Source organism: Heptranchias perlo, chromosome 11 (genome assembly GCF_035084215.1).
Source record: "Heptranchias perlo isolate sHepPer1 chromosome 11, sHepPer1.hap1, whole genome shotgun sequence".
Taxonomy (NCBI): Eukaryota; Metazoa; Chordata; class Chondrichthyes; order Hexanchiformes; family Hexanchidae; genus Heptranchias; species Heptranchias perlo.
The window spans coordinates 77,859,386-77,875,031 of record NC_090335.1 but is presented as its reverse complement, the minus strand read 5'-3'; the positions used below and the strand labels follow the sequence as shown (position 1 = coordinate 77,875,031).

General features: G+C 48.3%; 1 protein-coding gene across 1 annotated transcript in view; it reads left to right on the top strand.

The window, feature by feature from the left end:
- Positions 1–15,646, top strand: part of LOC137326868 (cell adhesion molecule 2-like) — a 386,985-nt gene that overhangs the window by 73,431 nt on the left and 297,908 nt on the right. Inside the window, exon 4 of the mRNA XM_067992251.1 lies at positions 4,324–4,461. Within this exon, the coding sequence (XP_067848352.1) occupies positions 4,324–4,461 (138 nt within the window). The remainder of the gene's footprint in view (positions 1–4,323; positions 4,462–15,646) is intronic.

Below are 15,646 nucleotides of genomic sequence, written 5' to 3'. Positions count from 1 at the left end.
ATATTAGGCTGGGACACCATCACACCAATCAAAGGTGTCGTTGGTGTTCAGACAGGTTAGCCACGGAAAACAGTAGGTCCCAGTATGCTGAATACACATTGTGTCAAATTACACAGGCAGAGAGAAAGAGACCCGAAAGGCATTGTGATCAGCTTCGATAACCAGTTCTTTACCCAAACACACGGAACAGCCATGGGGACCAAATTCGCACCCCAATACGCCAACATTTTCATGCACAAGTTTGAGCATGACTTCTTCACTGCACAGGACCTCCAACCAACGCTATACACCAGATACATCAACGACATTTTCTTCCTATGGACCCACGGCGAAGAATCACTGAAGAGACTACACGATAACATCAATAAGTTCCATCCCACCATCAAGCTCACCATGGACTACTCCTCAGAATCGGTTTCTTTCTTGGACACACAAATCTCCATTAAAGACGGGCACCTCAGCACCTCACTCTACCGCAAGCCCACTGACAACCTCACGATGCTCCACTTTTCCAGCTTCCACCCTAACCACGTCAAAGAGGCCATCCCCTATGGACAGGCCCTACGAACACTCAGGATCTGCTCAGACGAGGGGGAACGCGATGGACACCTACAGGCGCTGAAAGACGCCCTCGTAAAAACGGGATATGACGCTCGACTTGTCGATCGACAGTTCCGACGGGCCACAGCGAAGAATCGCATAGACCTCCTCAGAAGACAAACACGGGACGCAACCAACAGAGTACCCTTCGTCGTCCAGTACTTCCCCGGAGCGGAGAAACTACGCCATGTTCTCCGCAGCCTTCAACATGTCATCAATGATGACGAACACCTCGCTAAGGCCACCCCCACGCCTCCACTACTCGCCTTCAAACAGCCACCCAACCTCAAACAGACCATCGTTCGCAGCAAATTACCCAGCTTTCAGGAGAACAGCGTCCACGACACCACACAACCCTGCAACGGCAACCGCTGCAAGACATGCCAGATCATCGACACAGATACCACCATCACACGAGAGGACACCACCCACCAGGTACATGGTTCATACTCCTGTGACTCGGCCAACGTTGTCTACCTCATACGTTGCAGGAAAGGATGCCCCGGAGCATGGTACATTGGCGAGACCATGCAGACACTGCGACAACGGATGAACGGACACCGCGCAACAATCGCCAGACAGGAGGGTTCCCTCCCAGTCGGGGAACACTTCAGCAGTCAAGGACATTCAGCCACCGATCTTCGGGTAAGCGTTCTCCAAGGCGGCCTTCGAGACACACGACAACGCAAAATCGTCGAGCAGAAATTGATAGCCAAGTTCCGCACCCATGAGGACGGCCTCAACCGGGATCTTGGGTTCATGTCACGCTACACGTAACCCCACCAGCGAGGGGAAAAAAAAGTTATCTGTTTTTAATATTCTCTCTCTCTCTCTCTGCCTTTCGGATCTCTTTCTCTCCGTCTGTGTAATTTGACACAATGTGTATTCAGCATACTGGGACCTACTGTTTTCCGTGGCTAACCTGTCTGAACACCAACGACACCTTTGATTGGTGTGATGGTGTCCCAGCCTAATATAAGATATGCGATTTGAGAACCTTTCACTCACTCACCTGACGAAGGAGATAATCTCCGAAAGCTTGTGATTTTAAAATAAAATTGTTGGACTAGAACCTGGTGTTGTAAGATTCCTTACATTTGTCCACTTAAAAAGTACTTGGATGTGCACCTGAAGTGCTGTAACCCACAGGGCTGCGGACCAAGTGCTGGAAAGTGGGATTAAGCTGGATAGCTCTTTTTCAGCCGGCATGGACACGATGGGCCGAACGGCCTCCCTCTTTGCCGTAACTTTCCATGACTCTTCTATGAGACACGGGCATGTTGTAGTTACAGCGTAACTCACTTACACCCAATACTCCGCGATCTTTTAAGCCACGTGATTGGTTATGGGCGTATTTGTGACATTGTGTGTGTCCCAGCATTGTAATGCACAACTCTTGTGTGGCTTTGAGTTTAGTGGGACTTGCCATTCATTAATTTCCCCACTTTAGGTGCTTTTTCCTGCCAACCTGCCCCCCTCCGCCCCAATTGTTACTTTTGACACTGGAAGTTGTACGCATGCAGATCAACTCAATCCTCGAAACGATTCAATACCCCCTCTGCAGAAATGTCTTGACCTCTGGTTATCATTTCTGATCTGCTATCAATGATTGGTTGGTGCATCAGGACTCCTCCAGTAGCTTCATCACCAGGCAAGAATGGCTCACATATACCCAGCTCAGCACGGCACAAATCAACTGCCCAACACTGTTACCACCCCTACAATCAGTCTCAGCATGCTTCAGTTACTAAGCCTCACTCGCTATTACTCTATGGAGAATACACCGTACTTTGTACGCTGAATAATGTGAATAATTGGTATAGATAGGGAGTTGGTCAGTAATAGTACACAAAAGATCAGGTGCAGCAGGAGGCAGAGCAAGACTCCAAATCCTGGAGTTTCCTCTGAACTTGGGCCCAGGGAGACGTGCAACCTGGGCGCAAACCAATCACGTGGCTTAAAAGATCGCAAAATGTTGGGCGTAAGTGAGTGTTGCGCCGTAACTACAATGCACCCGAGTTTCCTCGATCTTTTATGTCCATCCATCGAGCGCTCTGTCCACAACGAGTCTCCACCCACAAATCTGGCCCCGCCCTCGCCTCGCGAACCCACGTACTCTCCGATTTTTTTTTATTCGTTCATGGGATGTGGGCGTCGCTGGCGAGGCCGGCATTTATTGCCCATCCCTAATTGCCCTTGAGAAGGTGGTGATGAGCCGCCTTCTTGAACCGCTGCAGTCTGTGTGGTGATGGTTCTCCCACAGTGCTGTTAGGAAGGGAGTTCCAGGATTTTGACCCAGTGATGATGAAGGAACGGCGATATATTTCCAAGTCGGGATGGTGTGTGACTTAGAGGGGAACGTGCAGGTGGTGTTGTTCCCATGTGCCTTCTGCTCTTGTCTTTCTAGGTGGTAGAGGTCGCGGGTTTGGGAGGTGCTGTCGAAGAAGCCTTGGCGAGTTGCTGCAGTGCATCCTGTGGATGGTACACACTGCAGCCACAGTGCGCCGGTGGTGAAGGGAGAGAATGTTTAGGGTGGTGGATGGGGTGCCAATGGATTGCGATTGTCCGGGCGTCTCCCAACATCACGAGCTGATTTTCAGGCGCGGCAAGAAGGGAAGTGATCTTTGTGGTCTTTTAATTGCAGTTTTATGAGACTTTTAAAAAATTTATCCTCACTGAGACCTGCTGTGTATTTTCTGTTTCTTTTAATGCATTTTCATGGCGGAAATATAAGTCACATTAAAAATTGAAAAGCTTCCCCGATTGCAGGTTCTTAAACACGCTGTGTCTGATGTGCGTGAATGATGGTTAAATGAAGTGAAATTTAAATTTTCAGACTTAAAGGAGAAATATCCTGGGATGGGGTCCCGATTATTTTCGCTGATTTACACCCATTTTAAATTCGGGCCTATTCGAATGAGATCGGGAGGATACTTTTGCGTAACTTGACGTCAGCAAAATGGGCCCAATATTGGGCACATTTTCGGGTCTAATTCCCGGGTTGTGCCCAAGGAGGAAACTCTAGGGCAGTGATTGGAAATAGAGGGACAGAGTCCTTGGCCGATACCATCCCCAAGTGATTGTGTTCTACACACCTCACTAAAGCTGGCAGTACCATATCCTGGGTGGTTAATAAGTTGCATCCTCCAGCCCTCTGTAAGTGGAGCATTCAGCTCTCGAATGATGCTGTTTTATTTTCCTCCTTCCTTTCATCTACCATTGCCAAGTTAATTAAAGGTGACAGCAGTTTTAAAGTAAAGGAAGTGTCCAACAATTCTCACCCACGCACTCTGTTTTAAAGATTAAACCAGGCTACAACAGAGCAGTTATTCATGATTCCATCTGAACATTGGAACATATAAACGCACAGCCCATAGGCTGCAGTTCCAGTCAACGGTTTTCCAATTAATCAGCTTTAAATGAAGCCAATTTCATCAAGGCCGCCGAATTCATCGAATCAATCACACAGCACTGCAGGAGGCCATTCGACCCATTGTGTCTCTGCCGGCTCTTTGAAAGGACTATCCAATTAGTCCTACTCCCCTGCTCTTTCCCCATAGGCCTGCAAATTTTTTCCTTTTCACCTATTTATCCCCTTTTGAAAGTTACTATTGAATCTGTTTCCACCGCCCTTTCAGGCAGGAATTGTATTATATCAGAACTGTAAGCAGGGATGATAATAGCTGCAAGAGAGTATAATAGGACTGTTTGATTCTCACCCAGGTGTCCCTCAGAGTCCCATAATAAGTGGCTTCAAAGGACCGGTCAATGAAGGAGACTTTGTGGAACTGACCTGCACCACGACAGGGAGCAAGCCAGCTGCTCACATCCGATGGTTCAAGGGCGATAAGGAGATCAGAGGTACGCTTCTATCAGTACGGCGGTATGGTACATAGTTTTCCTGGTTTTCCATTTGTGGTGGGACTTCTGCCGACGTAGCTCTCAGGTTGCCAGTAGTTAAGCTGGTGAGCCGGGTGTTTCATCTTTCTCGCTGTGTGGGGAAGGGCACAAACTCGAATTCCTACCTAACCCTCGGCTGCCAGGCCAAGGTCAGAGGTCGCCAAATGTGAACCATTGGCATGACCCATTGGGAGTAGAACTGGCCTTCGGCAGTAGCGCAGGATGGGCGCCCGTTCTACACCGCGCCCGTCCTACACCGCGCCCGTTCTACACCGCGCCCGTTCTACACCGCGCCCATTCTACACCGCGCCCGTTCTACACCATGCCCGTTCTACACCGTGCCCATTCTACACCGTGCCCGTTCTACACCGCGTCCGTTCTACACCGCGCCCGTTCTACACCGTGCCCGTTCTACACCGTGCCCATTCTACACCGTGCCCGTTCTACACCGTGCCCATTCTACACCGTGCCCGTTCTACACCGCGTCCGTTCTACACCACGCCCGTTCTACACCGTGCCCGTTCTACACCGCGCCCGTTCTACACCGTGCCCGTTCTACACCACGCCCATTCTACACCGTGCCCGTTCTACACCGCGCCCGTTCTACACCACGCCCATTCTACACCGTGCCCGTTCTACACCGCGCCCGTTCTACACCGTGCCCGTTCTACACCGTGCCCATTCTACACCGTGCCCGTTCTACACCGCGTCCGTTCTACACCACGCCCGTTCTACACCGTGCCCGTTCTACACCGCGCCCGTTCTACACCATGCCCGTTCTACACCATACCCGTGCTCCACCACGCCCGTTCTACACCGTGCCCGTTCTACACCGTGCCCGTTCTACACCATACCCGTGCTCCACCACGCCCGTTCTACACCGTGCCCGTTCTACACCGCGCCCGTTCTACACCGTGCCCGTTCTACACCATACCCGTGCTCCACCACGCCCATTCTACACCGTGCCCGTTCTACACCGCGCCCAATTTACTTTTCCATTGACTTTGGTGGAAAAGGAAAATCGGGCAGGTGGGGAGTAAAATGGGTGTCTGATTTGCTACCTCCCGTCCTAGCCTCCTTCCAAAGACCAGTTTCAACCCTGCTATCCCAGCACTGGAGCAGAACACACTGCACCGCCACCTGGTTACTTGTTATTAATTGTACCTGATCCTCACCCATTGTGTTAAATGCGAGTGAGTAGGGGAGTTTTAATAGCTGCATTCTTGCAGCCTTTATATTTTTTCTCAGTCATCCTGGGAACTAACGCTGTCGTCGTGAGTCAAGGGGGTGGGACTGTCGAGCGTCAGTACTGCCCCTTCATTCAGATGCCACCTGATGGGAATATTGAGGATCCTATCTCCGTCTTACCAGTTATTCCTGTCGTCTCAATTGGCCGGAACTGAAAATTAAGCCTCCTCTGGTGCTCTGGTGTCACGGAAACCGCAGCACCTGATGGGCTGGTGTCACGGTAACCACAGCACCCGATGGAATGTTGTCACGGTAACCGCAACACCCGATGGACTGTTGTCATGGTTACGGCAGCACCCAATGAGCTGGTGTCCTGGTTACGGCAGCACCCAATGGGCTGGTGTCCTGGTTATGGCAGCACCCAATGGGCTGGTGTGCTGGTTATGGCAGCACCCAATGGGCTGGTGTCCTGGTTATGGCAGCACCCAATGGGCTGGTGTCCTGGTTATGGCAGCACCCAATGGGGGGGTGGTTATGGCAGCACCCAATGGGCTGGTGTCCTGGTTATGGCAGCACGCAATGGGCTGGTGTCCTGGTTATGTCACAGTAATCGATGAGCTGGTGTCACGGTTACCACAGCACCTGATGGGCTGTTGTCAGGGTTACGGCAGCACCTGATGGGCTGTAGTCACAGTAACTGATGGGCTGGTGTCACGGTAACCGATGGGTTGGTGTCACGGTAACTGATGGGCTGGCTGCTGCAATGTGCATTTTGTTGAATTCAGTTTCCATTTAATAAAATAAATTGTCAGTGTACTGTGAAGCAGAAAGTTTCATTCAGCGCTTTAAAAAAAAACAATTCTCTGGGTTATGAAAAGTATGTTATTTTCCCATTCTCCTGGGGTTAATGAAAATATTAAAATTGATAGCTAGCAATAACGTCAACCCACACTGTGTGCAAAGGCAGTTGGATCAAGTTATATGGGTCAGCTGAAGACATTCATTTTGTTTAATTCCCTGATCTTCCTGGTTACTGGAGCTCTATTCCCCACAGTTCCATCAGAAGTAATAAACCAGCAACAACATATATTATTGATATTGATGTAACCATATATCAGTCTCGGATTCTGCGTGCATTGACCGTCCTCTGTAATCTCATGTCACGACTCAAACAGGATCAGTCACACAGCTGGATCCCTGAGCTCTCTCATCTGGTACGGTCACTGTACATGTTTGAAATTTACTGGTTCACTTTCCAAATTTGGTGGCAAAATTCCTGCGACACAATATGAAGAAATATGATGCACATTGTGATACTGCTGGACCTGCAATATCTCGTCCAGGTGACCCATTCTCCAAGCGTGAGCCTCGAAAGTGAGCATTGTACGGCTATTCGACCTATGGAGGCATCACAACCTCACGCACATGCTTCCCCTCCAGTTGTTGCCCTCCAGTTGTTCCTCTCCAGCCAGTGCTCCTGCCCCTGATCACTACCTTATTATTCCCACTGGGAAGTAGCACCTTCTCGCAGCCCCACTGTGACCCACCTGAAATAACACTTTCAAAAAGGCAATCTGTGAAACGGTGCAGGTCAGATCTCCGAGAGAGAGAGAGAGAGAGAGAGAGAGTCTGCCAACTGATTGCTCCGGGCTCACAAGCAGCAGCTGCTCGAGCCACTTTCTGACGAGTTAGATTTAACTGTCACTCAAACTGCGCCTTAAAAACAAAATAAATGATCCTTATTTACTCCCTGCGGAGTTTATGATGCTGTACTGCTCCTCTCACACTTCTTGCTCAGCAGTGCTAAGGACCTACACTTCCCTCCTGTTCTGTTAGAGACACTTATATTCAGGGCTTGGTGAAATGTCCTCACACGCACACAGATACACACAGACATAAACACGGAAACACAGACACACACACACGCACACAGACACACACACACACATAAACACAGACACACACACTGACATAAAGACAGTCGCACACACACTGACTCTTAGGGCATGATTTTGACCCTGAGCCAGGAAGGGGGCGGGGGGGGCGGGTTCAAATTGCGGACGGGAAACCCGGAAGTCCGGGTTTCCCGGATGTCCTTACGATTTTGACTTAAGGACATCTTTTATTTTTTTTTGTTGGTTTGCCGTCTGACTGACCGGCCTGATTGACAGGCTGGTCTCAGTCGGACGGGAGAGCAGCCAGGGAGAGGATGTGTTCAGGTAAATCTTCAGGTAAGTCTTTGATCGTATGGATGGGGGGCAAGGGTGGGCACAGGGGCAGGGGTGCACACGGGCGTGGGTTGGCATGGGGCATGGATTGGCACAGAGATGGGTTGGCACATGGGGCATAGGTTGGCATGGGGGTCACAGGGGAGTCAGTTATGGGGGGGGGGGATTGGGGGTCAGTCATGGGGGGGGCGGGTTGTCGGGAACGGGGGTCATTGCGGGGGTCCACAGTCGTTGCGGGGGTCCGTGATCGTTGGGGAGGTCGCTGCAGGTAGGGTGATTGGGCCTGGAGGAAGCACTCCTGCTCCTCTGGGCCCACAAGTTGTGCCAGAAAAGCACCTACCTGATCGTCTCGGGCCTTCTCGCCTCCTTTCACAAGGCGTGAAAGAGAAGGCCCGGGAATCCTGGCCCCCCAGGGTTGAAATTGCAAACTGTGGCAAAATGGAGGCCCGAAGCCTCCTTGAAAGGTTTTAAGACCCGACCCGCCTCTTGGGAGCGGGTTGGTCGCCCGCTCCTCGTCCCGCCCCAGCGAAAACTGGAAATGGGCGAGCTGGGGGCGGGTCTGAAATGGATGCAATTTTGAATGCCCTCCCCCCCCCAACCCACGTCTTTTTCACTTTTAAAATCGTGCCCAAACACACACACAGACATACACACAAACATACATAAACACAGACACACACACAGACCTAAACACAGACACACAAACACACACAGACTCACACACAGATAAACACGGACATAAACACAGACACACATACACACAAACACACACAGACTCACACATACATTACCACAGACCTAAACACAGACACACAAACACACACAGACTCACACACAGATAAACACAGACATAAACACAGACACACATACACACAAACACACACAAACTCACACACACATAAACACAGACCTAAACACAGACATACAAACACACACAGACTCACACACACATAAACACAGACATAAACACAGACACACATACACACAAACACACACAGACTCACACACAGATAAACACAGACATAAACACAGACATACAAACACACACAGACTCACACATACAAACACACACAGACTCACACACACATAAACACAGACATAAACACAGACACACAAACACACAGACACACACAGACTCACACATACATAAACACAGACCTAAACACAGACACACAAACACACAGACACACACAGACTCACACATACATAAACACAGACCTAAACACAGACACACAAACACACACAGACTCACACACACATAAACACAGACCTAAACACAGACACACATACACACAAACACACACAGACTCACACACACATAAACACAGACATAAACACAGACACACAAACACACACAGACTCACACACACATAAACACAGACATAAACACAGACACATACACACAAACACAAAGACGCACGCACACAACACACATGAACACAGACACACACAGACATACACAGACAAAAGCACAGACACACATAAACACAGACACACACGACATACGTACATATACATATACACACACACAATTGCCTGTTCACACCCACACATGACCACAACCTTCACACACATGTGTGTGGCACTGTGGCACATTCAGAAATCTAGTATCATTTATTATCAAGTCTTTTATTGAAAAGAGAAAAGAGACCACACACTGTCTCTGGGTTTCCATCACCTGCTCTGTCTGTGCCTGCGGAATGAATCCTGATGATGCATCAGTTGGCTGTTTTTGGAACTCCACAGCACCAGGATCAGTGTCGGGCATCTTCGGGAACTGAGAACCGTTGTCCATAAATACACAAACACAAACCCAAACGGTGCTGTCGCCTAGTGGAGTGGCTTTTGTTAGGGAGAAAGTGAAAGGAAGTTCATGACTCCTGGGTTGTTAAAGGATCTTCTGTTCACAGCCCTAAACCTCAGCAGCTGAAAAGCAGAAAGTGCTGGAACATTCCATCAGATCAGCCGACGGAGAAAGGCAGCTCTGGTGAAACGTGGACCAGTTGTTTCCCTTTCCAGATGCTGTCAGATCTGCTGTTGAATTTCCAGAACTTTCTGGGGGGTTTTTTTAATCTCAACTTTTCAGCTTTCGCTGTTTTCCTTTTCACCTGAAAAACTCGTCAAAATGCAAAAAAGGAGCCAAAAGGCCCTGAGCTGCGTTAATGTCATTGTGTCGAATTAACCTCAGTTATTACAGCTTTATCTGTGCAGGTGGCACATTCTGATATTTAGGTATCGCACGGGGGAACTAATGAAAGCTGCATGGCTGTCAGGAATGCAGCTTTCACTTAGATTCCAGTGCTCTCCTGGCCGGCCTCCCTCCTTCCCCCCTCCAGAAACTTCAGCTCATCCAAAACTCTGCTGCCCCGTATCCCAACTGGCACCAAGTCCCGTTCACCCATCACCCCCTGTGCTCGCTGACCTACATTGGCTCCCGATCCGGGAACGCCTCGATTTTAAAATTCTCATCCTTGTTTTCAAATCCCTCCATGGCCTCGCCCCTCCCTATCTCTGTAACCTCCTCCAGCCCCACAACCCTCCCAGATCTCTGCGCTCCTCCAATTCCGGCCTCTTGCGCATCCCCGATTTTAATCGCTCCACCATTGGCGGCCGTGCCTTCAGCTGCCAAGGCCCTAAGCTCTGGAATTCCCTCCCTAAACCTCTCCACCTCTCTACCTCTCTCTCCTCCTTTAAGATGCTCTTTAAAAAAAGCTACCTTACCTGTCCTAATATCTCCTTATGTGGCTTGGTGTCAAATTTTGTTTGATAATCGCTTCTGTGAAGCACCTTGGGATTTTTTACTACGTTAATGGCGCGAAATAAATGCAAGTTGTTGCTGCCGACCCCCTGATTGCTGCCATACTTTGGGTGGATGGCAAAAGGAGGCCAGGTGACTACTCTTTGGGGAAACGATATGGTAGAAGAATTCTCCCAGGCAATAGCTGTGAGCCTCCTTATGCCCGACCCCTGGCGGTAATACCAGTGTGGCCAGTGCCCTCTCAGCCACAGTGTGTGGTGTTGTGCTGCCCAAGGAGACAATATTAGAAGATATGGTCGTTTTAATTTTACATTATGGAGAAAAACTTCATTTTCAATAATATGTTCTGTAGATGACAGGAATTTTGAATTGCAGATTTCATCAGAATCTGCCCCTATTCTTCATGTGATAGATGTTGCTCTGAGCAGTGGATGTGAATATTTCCTTGTGGAAGTGGTAATGATGGATTTTATCTGGGGGTTTGGCTGCTTCTGCACTTGTTCTGATTAAGAGTCTAATGTTCAAGGAATGTAAACCAGAACTGATTCAGTCACAGCACTCTAAAACCATCTCCTTCACTCCTCCCCCTCCCTGTGCTCCCAAACACTGGGGGCATCCCCAGTCCTGCCACATACTCTATCGCCCTTTCCCCGAGTGCTGTCAAACCCCAAGACCCTTCCCAAACCACAATGGAGTTAAACCGTGGGACTCCCACCCCAGTTCTGTACAGCTCAGGAGCTGCTGTTACCAAAGCCTATGATTCCATACCTCAGGTATCTACTTGCAACCTGATACATATTACTTACCACCTTACCGTGTACCCTGGGCTTTTAAGGAAGGCAAGAGATTAAAAATTGATTACAACAACACCGTCAACAACTTGCATTTATTTCGCGCCTTTAACCGAGTAAAACCTCCCAAGGCGCTTCACAGGAGCGATTATCAAACAAAATTTGACACCGAGCCACGTAAGGAGATATTAGGACAGGTGACTGAAAGCTTGGTCAAAGAGGTAGGTTTTAAGGAGCGTCTTAAAGAGGAGAGAGAGGGGGAGAGTCGGAGACGTGTAGGGAGGGAATTCCAGAGCTTAGGGCCTCGGCAGCTGAAGGCACGGCCGCCAATGGTGGGAATGGGATTCCTGCTGCATTCCAGAAGGTTTCTTATGCAGCCTGACCAACGGTTCGAACATATGAACATACGAATTAAGAGCAGGAGTAGGCCGTTCGGCCCCTCGAGCCTACTCTGCCATTTGATAAGATCATGGCTGATCTGATTGTGACCTCAACCCTACTTCCCCGTCTACCTACTATAACCTTTGACTCCCTTGTTAATCAGGAATCTATCTAACTCAGCCTTAAAAATATTCAATGACCCTGCCTCCACCGCTCTCTGGGGAAGGGAATTCCACAGACTCACGACCCTCTGAGAGAAAACATTTCTCCTCATCTCTGTCTTAAATGGGAGACCCCTTATTTTTAAACTGTGGCCTCTAGTTCTAGTCTCTCCCACAAGGAGAAACATCCTCTCATCATCTACCCCTTCTAGTCCCCTCAGGATCTAATATGTTTCAACAAGATCACCTCTCATTCTTCTAAACTCCAATGTATCCAGGCCCAACTTGTCCAACCTTTCCTCATAAGATAACCCCCTCATCCCAGGAATCAGTCGAGTGAACCTTCTCTGAACCGCTTCTAAAGCAATTTTGTCCTTTCTTAAATAAGGAGACCAAAACTGCACACAGTATTCTAGATGTGGTCTCACCAATGCCCTGTACAACTGTGGCAAAACATCTCTACTTTTATATTCCAATCCCCTTGCAATAAATGACAATATTCCATTTGCCTTCCTAATCACTTGCTGTACCTGCACACTAACTTTTTGTGATTCATGTACTCGGACACCCAGATCCCTCTGCACCTCCGAGTTCTGCAATCTCTCTCTATTTAAATAATATACTACTTTTCTGTTCCTCCTGCCAAAGTGGACAAGTTCACATTTTCCCACATTATACTCCATCTGCCAAATTTTTGCCCACTCACTTAACCTATCTATATCCCTTTGCAGACTCCTTATGTCCTCTTCACAACTTACTTTCCTATCTACTTTTGTGTCATCAGTAAATTTAGCAACCATACATTAGGACTCTTCATCCAAGTCATTGATATCGATTGTAAATAGTTGAGGTCCCAGCACTGATCCCTGTGGCACACCACTCGTTACATCTTGCCAACCTGAAAATGACCCATTTATGCCTACTCTCTGTTTCCTGTTAGCTAACCAATCCTTTATCCATGCTAATATGTTACCCCCTGCACCATGAGCTCTTATTTTGTGCAGTAGCCTTTTATATGGCACCTTGTCAAATGCCTTCTGGAAATCCAAGTACACCACATCCACAGGATCCCCTTTATCCACGTTGCTTGTTACTTCCTTAAAGAACTGTAATAAATTCGAGGGGCCATTGGAGGCCGCTAACAAAAAGGTAGGTTTCTTTTTTTGATCCTTTTCTTGGAGAGCAAGAATGTTCAGAGTCACACTGAATGTGGGTGTATCGTCCGTTAGCACTCTCTCCTGAATGTGGAGGAACAGCTAATAAGTAGAGATGTTAAGGAGACAATTTTAAAAGGATAAGTGTGACTTAAGATTGATGAGTCACCAGGCTATACTGATCTGTGCACCAGAATGCGGCGTGGGGTTCTGTTCCAGAATGCCTCTTGGCTGTGGTTTTGGAAGTTCTCTGTTGTTACTGGCTCCTTTGGTCTGTCAGTCCCGGTTCGGTTAGTCCCAGTTCTATTAGTCCCGGTTCTGTTAGTCCTTGTTCTGTTAGTCCCGGTTCTGTTAGTCCTGGTTCTGTTAGTCTTGGTTCTATTAGTCCCGGTTCTATTAGTCCCGGTTCTGTTAGTCCCGGTTCTATTAGTCCCGGTTCTGTTAGTCCCAGTTCTATTAGTCTTGATTCTGTTAGTCCCAGTTCTATTAGTCTTGGTTCTATTAGTCCCGGTTCTGTTAGTCCCGGTTCTATTAGTCCCGGTTCTGTTAGTCCCGGTTCTATTAGTCCCGGTTCTGTTAGTCCCGGTTCTGTTAGTCTTGATTCTGTTAGTCCCAGTTCTATTAGTCTTGGTTCTATTAGTCTCGGTTCTATTAGTCCCGGTTCTGTTAGTCCCGGTTCTATTAGTCCCGGTTCTGTTAGTCCCGGTTCTGTTAGTCTTGATTCTGTTAGTCCCGGTTCTGTTAGTCTTGGTTCTATTAGTCCCGGTTCTGTTAGTCTTGATTCTGTTAGTCCCGGTTCTATTAGTCTTGGTTCTGTTAGTCCCGGTTCTGTTAGTCTTGGTTCTATTAGTCCCGGTTCTATTAGTCCCGGTTCTGTTAGTCCCGGTTCTATTAGTCCCGGTTCTGTTAGTCCCAGTTCTGTTAGTCTTGATTCTGTTAGTCCCGGTTCTGTTAGTCCCGGTTCTGTTAGTCTTGATTCTGTTAGTCCCAGTTCTATTAGTCTTGGTTCTGTTAGTCCCGGTTCTGTTAGTCTTGGTTCTATTAGTCCCGGTTCTATTAGTCCCGGTTCTGTTAGTCCCGGTTCTATTAGTCCCGGTTCTGTTAGTCCCGGTTCTATTAGTCCCGGTTCTGTTAGTCCCGGTTCTATTAGTCCCGGTTCTGTTAGTCCCAGTTCTATTAGTCCCGGTTCTGTTAGTCCCGGTTCTGTCAGTCTTGATTCTGTTAGTCCCAGTTCTATTAGTCTTGGTTCTATTAGTCCCGGTTCTGTTAGTCCCGGTTCTATTAGTCCCGGTTCTGTTAGTCCCAGTTCTATTAGTCCCGGTTCTGTTAGTCCCGGTTCTGTTAGTCTTGATTCTGTTAGTCCCAGTTCTATTAGTCCCGGTTCTGTTAGTCCCGGTTCTGTTAGTCTTGATTCTGTTAGTCCCGGTTCTATTAGTCCCGGTTCTGTTAGTCCCGGTTCTGTTAGTCTTGATTCTGTTAGTCCCAGTTCTATTAGTCTTGGTTCTATTAGTCCCGGTTCTGTTAGTCCCGGTTCTATTAGTCCCGGTTCTGTTAGTCCCAGTTCTATTAGTCCCGGTTCTGTTAGTCCCGGTTCTGTTAGTCTTGATTCTGTTGGTCCCAGTTCTATTAGTCTTGGTTCTATTAGTCCCGGTTCTGTTAGTCCCGGTTCTATTAGTCCCGGTTCTGTTAGTCCCGGTTCTATTAGTCCCGGTTCTGTTAGTCCCGGTTCTGTTAGTCCCGGTTCTGTTAGTCTTGGTTCTGTTAGTCCCGGTTCTATTAGTCCCGGTTCTATTAGTCCCGGTTCTGTTAGTCCCGGTTCTATTAGTCCCGGTTCTGTTAGTCCCGGTTCTGTTAGTCCCGGTTCTGTTAGTCTTGGTTCTGTTAGTCCCGGTTCTATTAGTCCCGGTTCTGTTAGTCCCGGTTCTATTAGTCCCGGTTCTGTTAGTCCCGGTTCTGTTAGTCCCGGTTCTATTAGTCCCGGTTCTGTTAGTCCCGGTTCTGTTCGTCTTGGTTCTGTTAGTCCCAGTTCTATTAGTCCCGGTTCTGTTAGTCCCGGTTCTATTAGTCCCGGTTCTGTTAGTCCCGGTTCTGTTAGTCTTGATTCTGTTAGTCCCAGTTCTATTAGTCTTGGTTCTATTAGTCCCGGTTCTATTAGTCCCGGTTCTGTTAGTCCCGGTTCTGTTAGTCTTGATTCTGTTAGTCCCAGTTCTATTAGTCTTGGTTCTATTAGTCCCGGTTCTGTTAGTCCCAGTTCTATTAGTCCCGGTTCTGTTAGTCCCGGTTCTGTTAGTCTTGATTCTGTTAGTCCCAGTTCTATTAGTCCCGGTTCTGTTAGTCCTTGTTCTGTTAGTCTTGATTCTGTTAGTCCCAGTTCTATTAGTCCCGGTTCTGTTAGTCCCGGTTCTGTTAGTCTTGATTCTGTTAGTCCCAGTTCTATTAGTCCCGGTTCTGTTAGTCCCGGTTCTGTTAGTCTTGATTCTGTTAG